At 38.9% G+C, this 14,351-nt stretch overlaps 1 protein-coding gene across 4 annotated transcripts in view; it reads right to left on the bottom strand.

The window, feature by feature from the left end:
* The window catches only part of SUCLG2 (succinate-CoA ligase GDP-forming beta subunit), a 135,305-nt gene that overhangs the window by 38,427 nt on the left and 82,527 nt on the right, over positions 1-14,351 (bottom strand). For 3 of the 4 annotated variants that reach the window (XM_026074964.1, XM_026074965.1, XM_026074966.1), the window contains exon 10: positions 9,815-9,919. The exons of the other annotated variant lie outside the window; for it this stretch is intronic. In XM_026074964.1, coding sequence (XP_025930749.1) covers positions 9,815-9,919 — 105 coding nt within the window. The remainder of the gene's footprint in view (positions 1-9,814; positions 9,920-14,351) is intronic. 4 annotated transcript variants of the gene reach the window in all.

Here is a 14,351-nt window from a genome sequence, read left to right as displayed (position 1 = left end):
ACTAGATGCTTTTTATATATAAACCATCATGCACATCAACAATATGAACATGATTACTTCTGCTTTATGGACCAGATTTTTGGGGGGGGCAAGATTACGCTGAACAATGTTATACTAGAAAGTAGTTTCATGGAATTCAAGATGACTGAAGCATTGCAGGGCCTGTTTAGGCCTGAAGGACTGACTTTTAAGCTGACCTAAACCAGCACCATCTTCCAGGAACTACTCATCTGACCTCGTGATGAACCAGTTCAGGTGCTAAACTTTTTTTTTTTTTACAGATTTAGTCTTCGGCCAGTTTAGCTCACTGAGGTGTCCGCCAAGTGCTGGTGCAAATGGAGGGAGGAGGGTGTAACCACAGACGCGCTAACTGAGATAAACTAAAGCTGTCATGGACTTGCTTCCCTAGACACAACCCGATAGCATGGGAATTACAGAGCTGATCGCTGATACTGTCCACGGAGGAAGGAAGTTCTTTGATAAAAAGCCCAAACCTGCAGTGGTCAGTAAGGGAAAACCTGCTCTTCTGGCTGGGCAGAAGTGCAACAGATTTTTAGCATTATTAAGGGAAATAAGCTAACTTTGCTGAAATGTAGGTGCCATCTCTGTTTAAATTGCTTTTACTTTATCTCTTCGTTCAATTACTTCCATATTTTGTAAGACTACGCAAAAACAAAAATGTATTTGAGATTCTCTTCTATGTAATACACACACTCAAATCCAAAACCAACTATATAGGGCCCCATGAAAGTTTTGATTAAAGGCAAATCCTTCACAATTCAGAGAGCACACACTCAATCAGTGGTTGAAGAGGAAAACCTCCAGGGAGCAGCAGGAACTAAACAATTCTGATAAGGTTTCTGTGACTTTTCAGCAAATAGTAATTTGTTCTTTTATATTTCTTCAATGAGAAGTCATGCATTGCAGTCTCAAACCTTTAAATCAAATGATTTGCTGGGCATCAGGCATTCAACTTTCATCACCTGCTATAAAATATTGACTCTGCACATTCATTCATTTCTATCCAATAATTGATTTTTTTTCTTTTTTTTTTTTAAGGCTCGCCAGTTACAGCCTTGTAACAGTATTCTAGAAGGGTGACTTAATCAAGATGTAGTTAAGAAAAAAAAATTTCAGCTTTTTCAATTTTAAACTTGTCGATGCCACATAAGCATGTATTTTCTCTGTTTTCTAAATGAGATGCTTTTACTTCCCCCCTCCCCCATGTACTAATTCCAAATCTACTGTCTGCAAGAGCCATTTATAGTTTATTTGAAGACTTCTGCTTTAATCACAAAGTTGGTATGACTCTGCCAAAGGACAGAGCTGTGTTAACTCTTTGCTTCACAGCACTCTCAGCCGGAGCCTGTCTGTAAATACGGCTCGATTTGGCACGAGTTTGCATAATTGAGTTTTCATTCCCATTTCTGGTGAAGCGGACGCTGGCTGGCACGGTCAGCCCAAAGGCCATCCTATCGGACATGCAATTTAATGGCAGGGCTGCCGTGGTGCTTGCATGTGAGGCACTCGGCGGCTCCCTGGGGGACACGGGCGATGCCCTGCCGTGACAACCTGAGCGGGCTGCTGCTCTGCCCTGCGGTGCGCCCCGCCGCCCCGCGCTCCCGGGRAACGCACATCTGGCCACCTGCAGCTCTTCTGTTTGCTCAGGCTTATTGTTATATAATTAGAAACGGTTTCTGAAGTACTGCAACACTCAATATTGCATACAAAAAAGGTCATGCAAATGTACACCGGATTTGCATAAATCATACATACATATTCAGATGCTCACACGTACCCGCTGCCATTTGCATTTCACTGTAGCGGATCACAAGTATGAAATTAAGAAAAAAAAAAACCCATCTAGTTCTCTCTTCCTCCCCTTACTTGTCTGACAAGTAAAACAAGCATGTAAGTGAAAAAGAAAGAAAAAAAGAGTATTTTTTAAGTCATACTAGAACATTCTAGGTAAATATGATATTGTGTAAGTAGTGAAAAGTATTTTTCTTCATTGATTTACATATCTTATGCGTGCTCTACTCTGCCAAACAGAATACATTATATAAGTAAAGTATGTAAGTAAATTGCAGCAAGTAAGGTTAGCTTATTCTTAACAACCTCTTCTACTCCCTTTACTCAAAAAATCTTTTTATTATATTTAGTGTTTTTTTTCCTGCCAAAAACATCTGAATTATTCTGGAAATTTTAGCAAAATCTATTTGGTCAGATATTACCCACCTGTCTTTCCATACACAGATAATCACTTTCTTTTAACTGGAATTTCCAAAGGCATTCAGCTCAAAATGGTTGAACATTTATATTTTTCCTCCAGGAAATGAGCCTTCTTTCCTACAAGGAACGCATGGTCTGCCACTCCAATGAAAAACCAACAGTTTACATTAAAAACCTTGGATTTTCCACTCAGGCCTCTACTTCCCTTTCAGTTAAAACTCCTTCAGTTAAAGTAGCTGTTTCAATTATTGCTTAGGTATCACTGTTACAAAAAAAATAGCTTATTATTTCCATTCTGTTTTACAACAGAAAACACCTGAGAACTGGGACCCACTTTTCTCTACAGAAGCAGAGTCTATAGAGGCTCTTGGAGCTTAGTGACTTATGCCAAARGACAGTTGTAGCCCCGTTTGTAGCTTCTGGCCCCCACGGTTACCTGCTGCCCTCCCCCAAGTGCAGTCCCTGAAAGCCCACCGCCGTCTGTGTGGTYGCAAATTGTCCACTGGTGCCTCCTCGTGTTCAGCACCTGAGACTATTCCACCTAAATTCAGTGAGAGATTCACACCAGAAYGAGGTACTTAACCTTAGCCAGCTACCATGGGAGCACACTTCACCCACTTCAAAAATAAAAAATAAACAAACTTTTTGCTTATAGATTTGCAGGAATTAATCAAYCCATGTTGACAGAAGGTTGAATTATTTATTTCACTTTTCACTGGATTTTGAGTCTACATTTTAAAAATGAATCCACACTATCACTTTAAGACATGTTATTTCCTCTCCATTATTAAATACAGGAATTTAAAATTACTTTCCCTTCCAATGTTTTAGAAGGTATTGTTTTAAAAGGCTGGATTTTGTTGAATATAGAGGTCACAGAAATAGCATCCTCTCACAAAAGGAGGGAATAAATCACTGAAAAATTGAAAATACTAACAGCAGTAGCAGGAAGGATGCTTTCAGGACAAGAACCGTTTCACGGTGAGCAGAGAGATTTCATGAATTTACCTGGCACATTTCCAAATTAGACACGCCGCCCTCACTCAGCAAGTAACAAAAYGCAATTTAAAACTACAGAAGATAGTCTCTGGACTTATCTTGTTTACTGACTGAAGGGCTACAAGTCTAAGTGAAAATATCCACAATATTTGTAAAACATTGTTAAATTCCAGCTTAATAAGAAAAGGAGGGAAGGATTTGCAGAACACTGAGTGTTAGCAGAAAATGTTGGAAGAAACCAACAGATAAACTGAATGAAAAACAACCACTTGAACACACACTGCCTGACTTATGGGAATACCAACTAATATATATTTTTGTACCTTTGGAGGGGTCGGGGCAGGGGGGATATTTCCTTCTTCATTTTTGCAAAAGTTAGCCAGAATCCACTATGGTGTCTGGGAGTGCAAAACAGAGACAAACACAGATTTTGAAGATGGGGTGGAAAGTTCAAAACAGTTTCAGGGAAACTATTTCCCTCCCCAAAGATATTAACTAGAACCATAAAGAATATTCAAAAAGTCAATTAAGCTCAGTACTATACATGCAATTAAAGCAAGAGTCATGGAATGATCAAGTGAATGAGCAGTGTTCACTGTATCTGATATAAACAGTGAATAATGATCCTTTTTTTTTTTAAGGATGGTTAAAGTGTTGTACATGAAAGATAACAGTGTGATATCCACAAAAAATCAGATATATTCATAGAATCAGAGCCCAAGCTTGGCTTATGACTGAGGTGGTTACTTCTGTAGATCATGGCTTTTACACCCTCTGGCTGCTCTGCAAAGACTCGATTCCCTACTATTCCCCATTCCTGGTTAATAACAGCTATATTGGAGCCATCTAAATCAGTCAAACTTCCATGAAAGTCGAAGAACCGTGGTTAGCTGCCCGCAGGATGGGTTAGGAAGATTCCCCCCCTAACCACCTACATAAAGAACTGGGCAGGGGGAGACGGAATAATCAAGTTTTCTGCAGATTGCTCTCAAAAGTCAAGTACGAGTGCCAAAAGAGACGAGCTCTCCACTCTTCTCACTATTTTAAACTAAACAACCTATTTCAGGAACTCTTAGGACAGTAAAATATTTAAGGGTACAACACAGAGGACATATTTTGACAAACAGGACTAATGTGCGTCTTCCTGGAACAGGACAGCTTTTTTGTTATGTCTAGCAGCAAGAGTAAGAACTACATGATTGTGGTAGATGGGGACTTGATTTGCCTAATACTTAAGCACATGACAAGCTTTAAAAGTGAATAGTCTCATTTATTTCAGCTTTACACACTCTCTCAGAATAATAGATAATAAAATATTAAAACTTGAAACAGGTTTGAATATCTTGTTGAATTGGAGCATGAATAATGAAGCTGTGAAATAATTCAGTCTCACCTTAAACAAAACAGATATTCAAGTGAAGGAAAAAATTTTGCTCTTTCATTAAGTCATATTTCAAATGATTTTCATCTCTTCCACAGCCTTTTTCATCATTCTGTGCTCAGCTATGCAAATGAATGGATGAACAAACGCCAAGGAATACTTTTCTTATTCAAACATAAATTAAATACATCCTTTGACTGGAAAGATGGAGTAGAGCCTGCTCTAAAACCAAAGTTCACACACCTCAGAAGAATACATTCCCTAAATCAAGAGTATAAAGTAAAAAAGGCATATATAGTGGAATACAGAAAATACCAGAAGATACACTTGCATGTCAAAATCCCATTTCCATAGAACTGGGTGGATGTTCTAATAGATCCTTTTCTTAAAAAGCTACCAAAGGGTTTAAAAGCCACCTACTTGCCAGACCTGCACAACATTATTCTTAATCAAGTTTCGAAGTCGAAACTGTGCCAGCTTTATTTCAGYGAGTACATGGAATTCATAGTAATAGGTTCGAACAAGCCCCCCATCAGCATCTATTTCCTAGACCAGGATGCAAACCAGAGCGCAAGTTTGGCGTAAGATATTGGTCGCAGCAGAGACAAGTGCACTACCTGTACTCATGAATTTTCCCCTCCTTCCTGATAACCACGTCACTGAACCTGGCATAGCAATATCAGGCCACTTTTTCAGCTCAGATAAAAATCTTATTTAAAAAAAATCATATCCTTCCCCCCCGCCCCTCCTTTTTTTGAAGTATAGACGTATCTTTACACTAAGAGTCTTTGCAAGATCAGGCCCTTTATTCTTTGGTCTATACCAGATCATTTTATGATGGGCAAAGTGGTTATTAATTTTATCACGTATCATCAGTTTATCACCAGCTAATCTATGCTCTATCCACCTCTGCTCCATTCATCAAGCGTGCTTCTGAAATTATAAGTAAAACCAGCTGACTTTCATTTCCCTGTCACAAGAAGAGCATGTCCTACCCAGTACGAAGGGCTGAAAGCACCTATTTAAGATATACAGTTCATCATCCAGACCTATTTCTATCAGGAACAGATGGAGGTGAGATGATTAAATTTCTTCATTTTGATGGAAAGAACAAACACTTTCCTAGACAGCCATAACAACTCAAATCACTTAAAAATAATGGAAATTAACATGTGATTTTCTCTATAGAGTATTTTAAATAGGGAAATCTAAAATTTTTACTAATATATTATTTCCTACTGATATTATCAAATGATTTGTGTTTCACTGCCCAGCAAGTATGCTAAATGGATTATCTATAAATAGAATCATAATAAATTACTCATCTCACCAAGATGAATTACCAAATTGTTTGAGATTCCTCAAAATCTCTTCCCTTTTTATACTCACTAAGTGTAAAAGGAGTCACACAAAATTTCAAAATCTAAGCAATTTGTGAAGTACAATAATAGATCACAAAAGTGTTTAATCCTTTATTAGTGGCATTTCCTTTAAACAGGCAGTACTAACGCACATAAACATAACTATACATTATACTGCACATGCTGGATATGACATCAGGCATTTAGCAATTAGAGATGACGGTGCATGGTTTACAAGATGGAGATTTTTCTTGTTCAAATAATAAAAGATTCTCCCCAGTGTTACAAACGTCAGTGGTCATACTAATCCAATACTTCCAAAACTGGCAGTTAAAATAATTCATATTAGGTCTTGATCAACAGTATACGGCTATTCGCCAGCGTGACCTTCTACCACTGCTACTCCAAGCACAAAAATGGGTGGTTTCCAGAGTAAGGTATTCCTGCTATCTTACTACTTGTACCCATTGCCCTTTACATCAGAACCTGGTTTTGAGTAATATGAGTAATACTGCAGTATGACACTACAATAAAAGATATGTACGGTCTTGTACCTGTTATCATGTATTTCTCTTAACTCAAACACTTCTTCTGCAAACTTAGCCATCCTAAACACTGGATACCTCAGAGAAGTCCAGACTCCCCAGTCCCAAGCACTACTGAACAAACAAGCTTAAAAAAAAAATCCTTTCTTATTCTAATCATTAATCACGTAGCCCAAACCAGGCAGGAATATACAACAAACCCTGATCGCATAGCAGCTCATAGTTCTCCTGTAGTATATCTTAAGGAAAACTATTGTAAGAGAGTAAGGCAGACTAATCTGAAGAGATGAAGAAGTCTGCTCAGCGCCAGTGTCAAAGTTAGTTAATTAGAGATCTCCTGTCTCCTTCAACACAAATCCTTTCAAACCTAAAGGCCAAATTTCTGCTGTGGTTCCTCCCCACGTTTTTCAGCATTTATCTTTTAGGGATACATTTGTAATTTTCCCTATTCTACTACAAAAAAGGTGGTTACAAAAAATCTTTGCTAATTTCTCTCTTAGTAAGTTTGTTTTCACATACATTTTTTAAGATTCATTACAACAGATTTCACAATGCCAAAAGGCATTCAACTTTTTAGTGCCTATAAACTCATAATAAACTATACCTATATATCAGAATTACTTAGGGTGCAACAATACACATGCTCTTGAAAAATACATTTATCTTGATTATAAATACATACTGACAATTCAAATACACATTTTTAAAATGCAACAGTCCTCATATTTTCATAAATATTGGTAATATGCTATCAGTATCTAGAAAAAAAATTAAATGAAAGAATGACTTGTCAATGCTTTAAGCACTCTAAARGATGCGCAATCATTTTAAAGTCATTCCTGCAAATGCAGACACATATTCGAAGAAATCCTTGTTAGATTTCTATTAAGTCTATATTTCCTCACCAATGCAGCATTGATAAATATGTGGGAAGAGTCCTATATTATTCCTGTAAACCCAAATCCTATGGCATCTATAAAAGAACTGTGAGGATTAGCACTTTCCAAGCAGATGTGCTTCAATATCCTTGGTTAAAGGCAAAGCATTTGTACAAATTTCTCAGGCAGAAAATACAGCATGCATTTGTCAACTTCTCCCAGTTTTACAAGATGTTTCTGTGTTCTAATAGGTCATTTCTGTCTCTGAAAACTGTCATTCTATGATAGTAATCTTACACTTTCAAAAGCTTCAAAAGCCAAAGCACTACTGCTCATATAAAACTACTAATCACAGGTTTAGACTTAGGACTTTCTTCTGAACTTTCACAGAATCAGGAAAAAGAAACCTCAAGTCCTTTCAYTGGCCCCAAGGCAGGATCAACTCTTCCTAAAACACCCTGGATAAACTTTTTTGTTTAGTCTGTTCTTAAACCTGCAATACTGGATATTCTATAAGCTCCTTAGATAAACTACTGCAGGGCTCAACTACCTTTTCTGCTGGAGAATTTTCAAAAGATCTAACCTAACTTTCTTTGCATCTTGCCTAGCCCCAGTAGGCACAGCATATCATTTATTCCCTTCTTTGTAGTTATCTCATCACATATCTCAACTCTTAAGCCTCTTTCCAGATTGCTCTTCTTTGGACTTTCTATTCTACTTCAAGTGAAAATCATTGGGGTTTTTGCTGCTTCTTAGACTGCAACCCTAAAACTCGGATCAAAATCTTAGTTTAGAGCTTGCATTCAGCTGAGGCCATGAGGTCACACAGGCAGGACTCAGCACCGAAGACTCTCCAGATCTTGATTTTACCCCCACTTCAGCCTTTAACCTGTAACACTGGGCAAGTTTCCTTCACCTTTTTGTGTCTGGTTCCTCTTTAATCCTCTGACACTTAAAAATTTTTTAAATAACAAAGAGAAAGAGATGATTTCTCCCTACCAGTTTACACACACCTCTCTCCCCTCCCCCCCAAGGCAAAAAGGGCTCTCTACATGCTATTAGGAGATAATAATATTAGGTGGACATATTAAGATTCTGCTTCTGAAGACTACACGGTATATACGAACAATTTATTAGAAATCTCCTTATACTAATGTCAAAATTGCAACACAAAACCAACAGGTTTTATTATGACCTTTTTTTAATTCAACATTTCATTTACACAGAAATAATGCTAAGTACAAATACAGCTATGCAACAAGTATTAAAGAAAAAGTGAAAACTTTTATCATTTCCTTAGCACTTAATTTTCTTAATGGACTAGATAATTTTTAGTCTGCAGAGCAGCTGTCTACGGTAGATGAGTATTACATCCCATAGTTCACAGAAGAGAGGTGGAAAAACAGAGCAGTCCAAGCCTCAACTTGCACAAGCATCCACTAATTAATTTCACGTGCCATCACCTTCAGACCCCAGCTAGAGCTGCAAAGGGGTGACTATTCCCAGGTTGGAGCACCGGACTTGCAGTCACTGCCAGTAGAACCAACGGGTTCTTTGAATTTTGGTAAACCTGGAACTTGGGCATCTTAGAGCACTTACCAAAACACATACAGGAGATGCTCGTGGGGAACACAGGAGAGGGGAAGAGGGGAAGGAGAGAGACAGTTTCCACTGAAGCCAGTATGCTAGCTGGTGCTCTAGTCTGGGAAAAAAAAATCTAAAAATTCTGGTCACAGTTCAAATTTTCAGAATTGCTTCCACTGTCACAGAGATCTAGCACTATTGGCATGTAGCCTATAACACACAGACATTTTTCACTACAACAACCTTCCAGCTACAGCTTTAAAAGTGCTCAGAACAGCACACCATGCCTTACCCTCTTGTGTGCATCAGAAAAACACAAAAGACAAAGACTTTTCATGCTGTATAAAGAAGAGCTGGGTAATGAAGTGTGTAAAGGGTGCATGATATTTGAATGAGAAAGCAAAAAGATTCCTAATGACTACATAAGAATATGGTTCCCTCTACATTATCTGAAACGGCGTGCAATCTGACAATCCAAACAAATGCAGTGCTAACACTCTATATGTCTATATATCTATATGTCTATAACTGAACGCTGTTTACATTTTTTTATCATTATATACACAGTAACATAGGCTGCATATGTGATAGAGAAGGTTATCTGACCCTAATGCTTTAAGTCTTTGCTTTCTTAAAGCACCAATAAACCCACTACTGATGGTGAATCAGTTAAATGCAGGAGGTGCATGACAGACTATTCACAACCAGATTGCACTATGATAGGGTTTACTATCATGGCAAATGGGGCCAGATTGATTTTTTAAAATATCTACATGCTATTTTCTATTTATGACTTTTAAAGTTTACTCATGGAAAAAAAAAAAGAAAAATTACCTTACCACTCCCCCTCCCGTAGTAACAGGCACCCTTCTCCCCCTCTGCACAGAAGTGCCCAGCACCAACAGTAACAACCACTCTCATCAACAGGCACAGGCAAGCCTAGAAGAAAATCAAATGAGGCGGTTCTGTTTACGGATGTTGCCTTTGGTGTCCAAGCTGCAGGTCTTCTTCATAGTCAAGACAGACTTGGCAGCCTTGACTGATTGCCATGGCTAATATTGCAACGAACACTCTGCAGATCAYGTTAAACAGCGGTGCAAACTGTCTGCTCTCACAACGTGGCTGCCTGTATTATTTTTATTTTTATTTGCTGTGATAATATCTCAGTGCCCGATCCTGGATCGGGAACATCACGAACCAACACGCCCCTCTGCTCCCTTCCAGGCTCTTTTCTCCTTCCCACTGCTGCCTGATAGGATGCCATCAGCGGGCAGGCTGCGCGCAGCAACTGGTTGGGAACAGAGTAATTCTTCTGGCGATGCCTGAGAACAAAAGCCTACCTGCCAAAACCCCTTTTTGGCTCAGGAGAGCTAAATGGTTTCTAACACGACAGTCAAACACAAGGCACAGAGTCACTGAACAAGACAGATTTTTTGCACAATTTCCAGGAAAAAAAAGTCTCAAGCTTTATAGTCAGGTACAGTCAGAAAACAAGCCTAAAAGAGCCTTTCCCCTAGAAATGGGGGAAGCTTTGTTCTGAGTTGCAGAGTAAGAGGGAAGAGTCCAGAAATACACAGAGGCAATTACTACATTCTCAATTGCCTGAACGTTTGCAGACTTTCTGAATTGTCTTAACTGAGCTAATTAGCTCACCCAAAATAAAGACCAAATAAATTGGCAGCATTTATTTTTATTTCTGAAAACTCAAAAATGAATATCACAAACCCTTTCTCTTAGTAGAAAGTTACTCCCTTCTGTTGCCACGTATGGACGGCAACTTTAAGAAAACTAATACTAAAAGTCCCTCAAGCCAAAAGGATAAACCGGTGATAGAACTGTCTCATATAATAACGAAGAATAAAGTGCATTACTTTCACACCAAGCACAGCTGGAAAATAAGTGAAYTGTAAAATTATGATTTAATGACACCCCCTTTCAGAATTCTGTTCACTCTTTCAGATGTCTGGAAAATGAAAAGCTCCAAGATCTCCACTTCGCACACAACTTAATGGCAAGACACATCAGTGCCATTATTTTTCCCATCACTTAGGTGGACAGAGAGATGCATCTGACATAAGCAAACAGGCTCAGCAAAGTGACAGGAATAAGAATGCTTATTCCACATTCCTAAAACAATAATCTGAGTCTGAACTACAGGATGGCTAAAGGAAAAAAACAAATTAAGCTTTACTTGTGTTTGATATTAATTATTCCCTGTATATGAGTTAACAGATGTCAACACAGAATATTTTTTCGAGAGAAAAGTTTGACAATCTGTCAATACAGTTTTATGCCTATACGACAAGCAAACACTCGTTAACATCAATTGATTTGATTAATCTTTGCTGTCATCACTGACAGGCTTCAAAAAAGGTTGTCAAAGGAGCTTTGGGGGAAAAAAACAACCCACAAACAACAAACAATTCTGGCATCTAAGTCTCTATATTTTAGTGTTGCTCTCTATTTGGAATCAATTGTTAAGCTCAGTACTAGAGCCAGTCAATGGCAAAACAAACCTGCTTACAGCTTAGTTTGCTTTATTTACATAATAGAAGCCTGAAATACATACATGTATTATGTTAGGGATAGGGAACAAGAAGAGAAAGGGAAGGTGTACTGCCATAAGCCTGAAGAAAGACTGCGCAGTTTTGTGCCTGGGTCGCCTATCCCAAGCATACGTACCATTCACGTCAGCATGAACGGGCAACTCTCCTGTGCCAGTAATCTGTACAATATTACCTTAATTCTATCAAGACAGCATGGGAGAACAAGGTAGCAGATGCTGCCTTGCTTCAGGTTATAGGCAAAGGCCTGACGCATCCTACCCAACTGCAGTCACCAAATACATCTGATCAAGTAAGAGCTTAGTCGTTCCGGGCTCTCATACTCAACTAGGGACCTCAAGAAAGTGATTCAGCCAACCTAACATCTGAAACATCCCCCTCAAGATGCCTCCCTCTGCAATGTGTATAAAAAACGCCAAGAGAAACACCTGTAGGCAAGTCAGGAGAGTCAATTACATGGGCCAGCTCCAGGCCGAAGCAGAGGGCTGAGCTGGCAACCGAGCTTCAGTGTCCCGGACAGCAGATTTATTGACAAGACTGTTTTTTCAGTTTTAGCCTTTCAGAAACAGTGGAATCCTACCATCAAATGGTAACTATAGCAGTTTTGGTCTTCAACATGAATAAAATGAGCACCTGTTGAACTTGGTGAGGATGTGAGAGTACTCAAAGATGAGGACGCTAGTGAGAAGTGAACTAGCACTTCCAGCATCTAGGAGAGAGGCATGTGGCACCCAGAACCTCTGAAACACTGAAGAAAACCTTATTTGCTACCTGACTGCAGGACAAAGAGAAGCACTGAAGTTCCTGCCGTGCCTCCCAGCAGCTCAAACACCGACAACCAAACCCTCTCCCCTCTACTGTTACTACCTGAAAATAGAGAAGACGGTTCATTTTTTGCCAAAGCAGATGCACCACACAAACTCAGAGAAACAAGACAGGCAAGAAATAAGAGAGACTCTGGAATTTAGATTATGAAAAGAAAGGAATGCAGAACCATTGCAATGACCTGTCTGACCTAGGAGGTATTGGATACGGCAGCCTGCAAACAAGACCGGCAGAGTATAAAAGGGTCACTGACTCTAAAGGCAGCATTTCCATTCCAAAGCCAGGGAGTAACCTTCTGCAACAAACAAAACTTTAAAAAAAATTATAGACACTGACAACAGCCAGATTAAACCAGAATCAAACCAAAGATCTTTATTTTTCTCACAAACTATAGCCCCAGCTTCACTAAATCAAATCAGGGCACACCTGTATTTTTTGCTTTAATACAAAAATAGATACTTTAAAGACAAGTAAAGAGAGAGAAGGAGATCTATTTCAAAGTGCAATTGAACATTTYCTCCTGCAAGATCTCTCCTCTTGCAATGTCCTTAACACTTCCAGTGCCATATTTCAGTATACCTAAAAGTCAGCATTACTCCATATTAGAGCGCTGCAGACATTTTTTCAGGTTATTCATTCCTCAGAGGCTCTGTGTTGTTTGGAGACATTTACAACAATTAATTGGCCTCGGAGTTCCCAAGAGCAAATTTTCATCTTCTCAAATAAAGCGGAATCAGGTTAAAGGCTGCAAGAGTAATTACTGACCAGCTGCAAACTGTGAATGTTGCATTAGCCACAATGACTCTTGGGAGTAAAAACCTCAATATTAGTTAAGAAAAGAGAAGACTCATTCAATTAGCTTACTGTTTATCACTAAGCTAATGGACATACTTCATGGGGAGAGGAAATAACAAATATACATTTACCTTGTGTTCTGAAGAGAAAAAATAAAACATGAAATGTTTATTGTAAACTTGTACTGATAGTAAAACTGCAGAGCAGTAGGCAAAGGTACAAGTGCTTTGATGTTAGGCTGGTATAACTGCCAGAGCTGGTACAGTCTCCTATTACATACTGGGATATCCGCATATCTGCACTAATCCTAATGCAAATGAATATGGAATCAGTTATGCTGCATTTAGGCTAAAGCCTTCTGCATTCTGGGCCAGTCACAAGCCAAGAAAGGCACAGCTACAGCTGCACAGATACAGGCACAAGCGACTGTTTCTGCTCCCTTCCACGCCACCGTTTACTGCTTTGCCCCGCTGCCTCAATTAGCTTCACTAAGCCTGGAGAAAGCAGCTAGTGTTAAGCAGTGAGAGTACCCGGAATAGAAGGGGGACACATTTACAAATCAGATGTTGGGTATGCAGATATTATATAGCTGGGAAGCTACTGAAATGTCATTGTTTTAAAATTGTTCAAACTATAAATTTCATCACCAAAATTAATACCTGCTGTTTGTGTTGTAGCAGAGAGAAAAAACCTATTTAGCACAGTAATCATCATCAGCTGAGTTGTGTATCTATGACTTTACTGCACCTGCTTCTCCATTACTGTATCTAATACAAGTTTTAAGAACTCAGTTATTTCTCAGTCCAACCTTGATTGTCATACTAAGCACGCACTGCAGAGCAATACAGACAAAGATGAACAGATCTTAGTGTAAAGTTCTGAGAAAAGCTACAACTCACAAAAACAAAAACAAGAATAACTGTGTCTACTAGCATCAGACTATGAAGGAAACTATCAGATTTTCTAACATGAATCTCAAGTCCCATCCTGCCTCTCTTTTGCCCCAGGCAAGACATCTTGCTTCTCTAGCTCTCCAGCTCTGTGTTCTTTGAGGCATGTTAACAACTCAAAGTTTGTAAGATCACTAACTAGAATGAGACAAACAACTCCCTTCTTTTGGGCCTTCGACAGAACATACATCTAGACCTCTAGAAACAAAAGATCCATGCTATCCAACCTATGAGAAT

This window comes from Apteryx rowi, unplaced genomic scaffold (assembly GCF_003343035.1).
Source record: "Apteryx rowi isolate R43461 unplaced genomic scaffold, aptRow1 scaffold_4, whole genome shotgun sequence".
NCBI classification, from domain to species: domain Eukaryota; kingdom Metazoa; phylum Chordata; class Aves; order Apterygiformes; family Apterygidae; genus Apteryx; species Apteryx rowi.
Note: the sequence above shows the minus strand (reverse complement) of the source record. Positions and strands in the feature narration are given on the sequence as shown.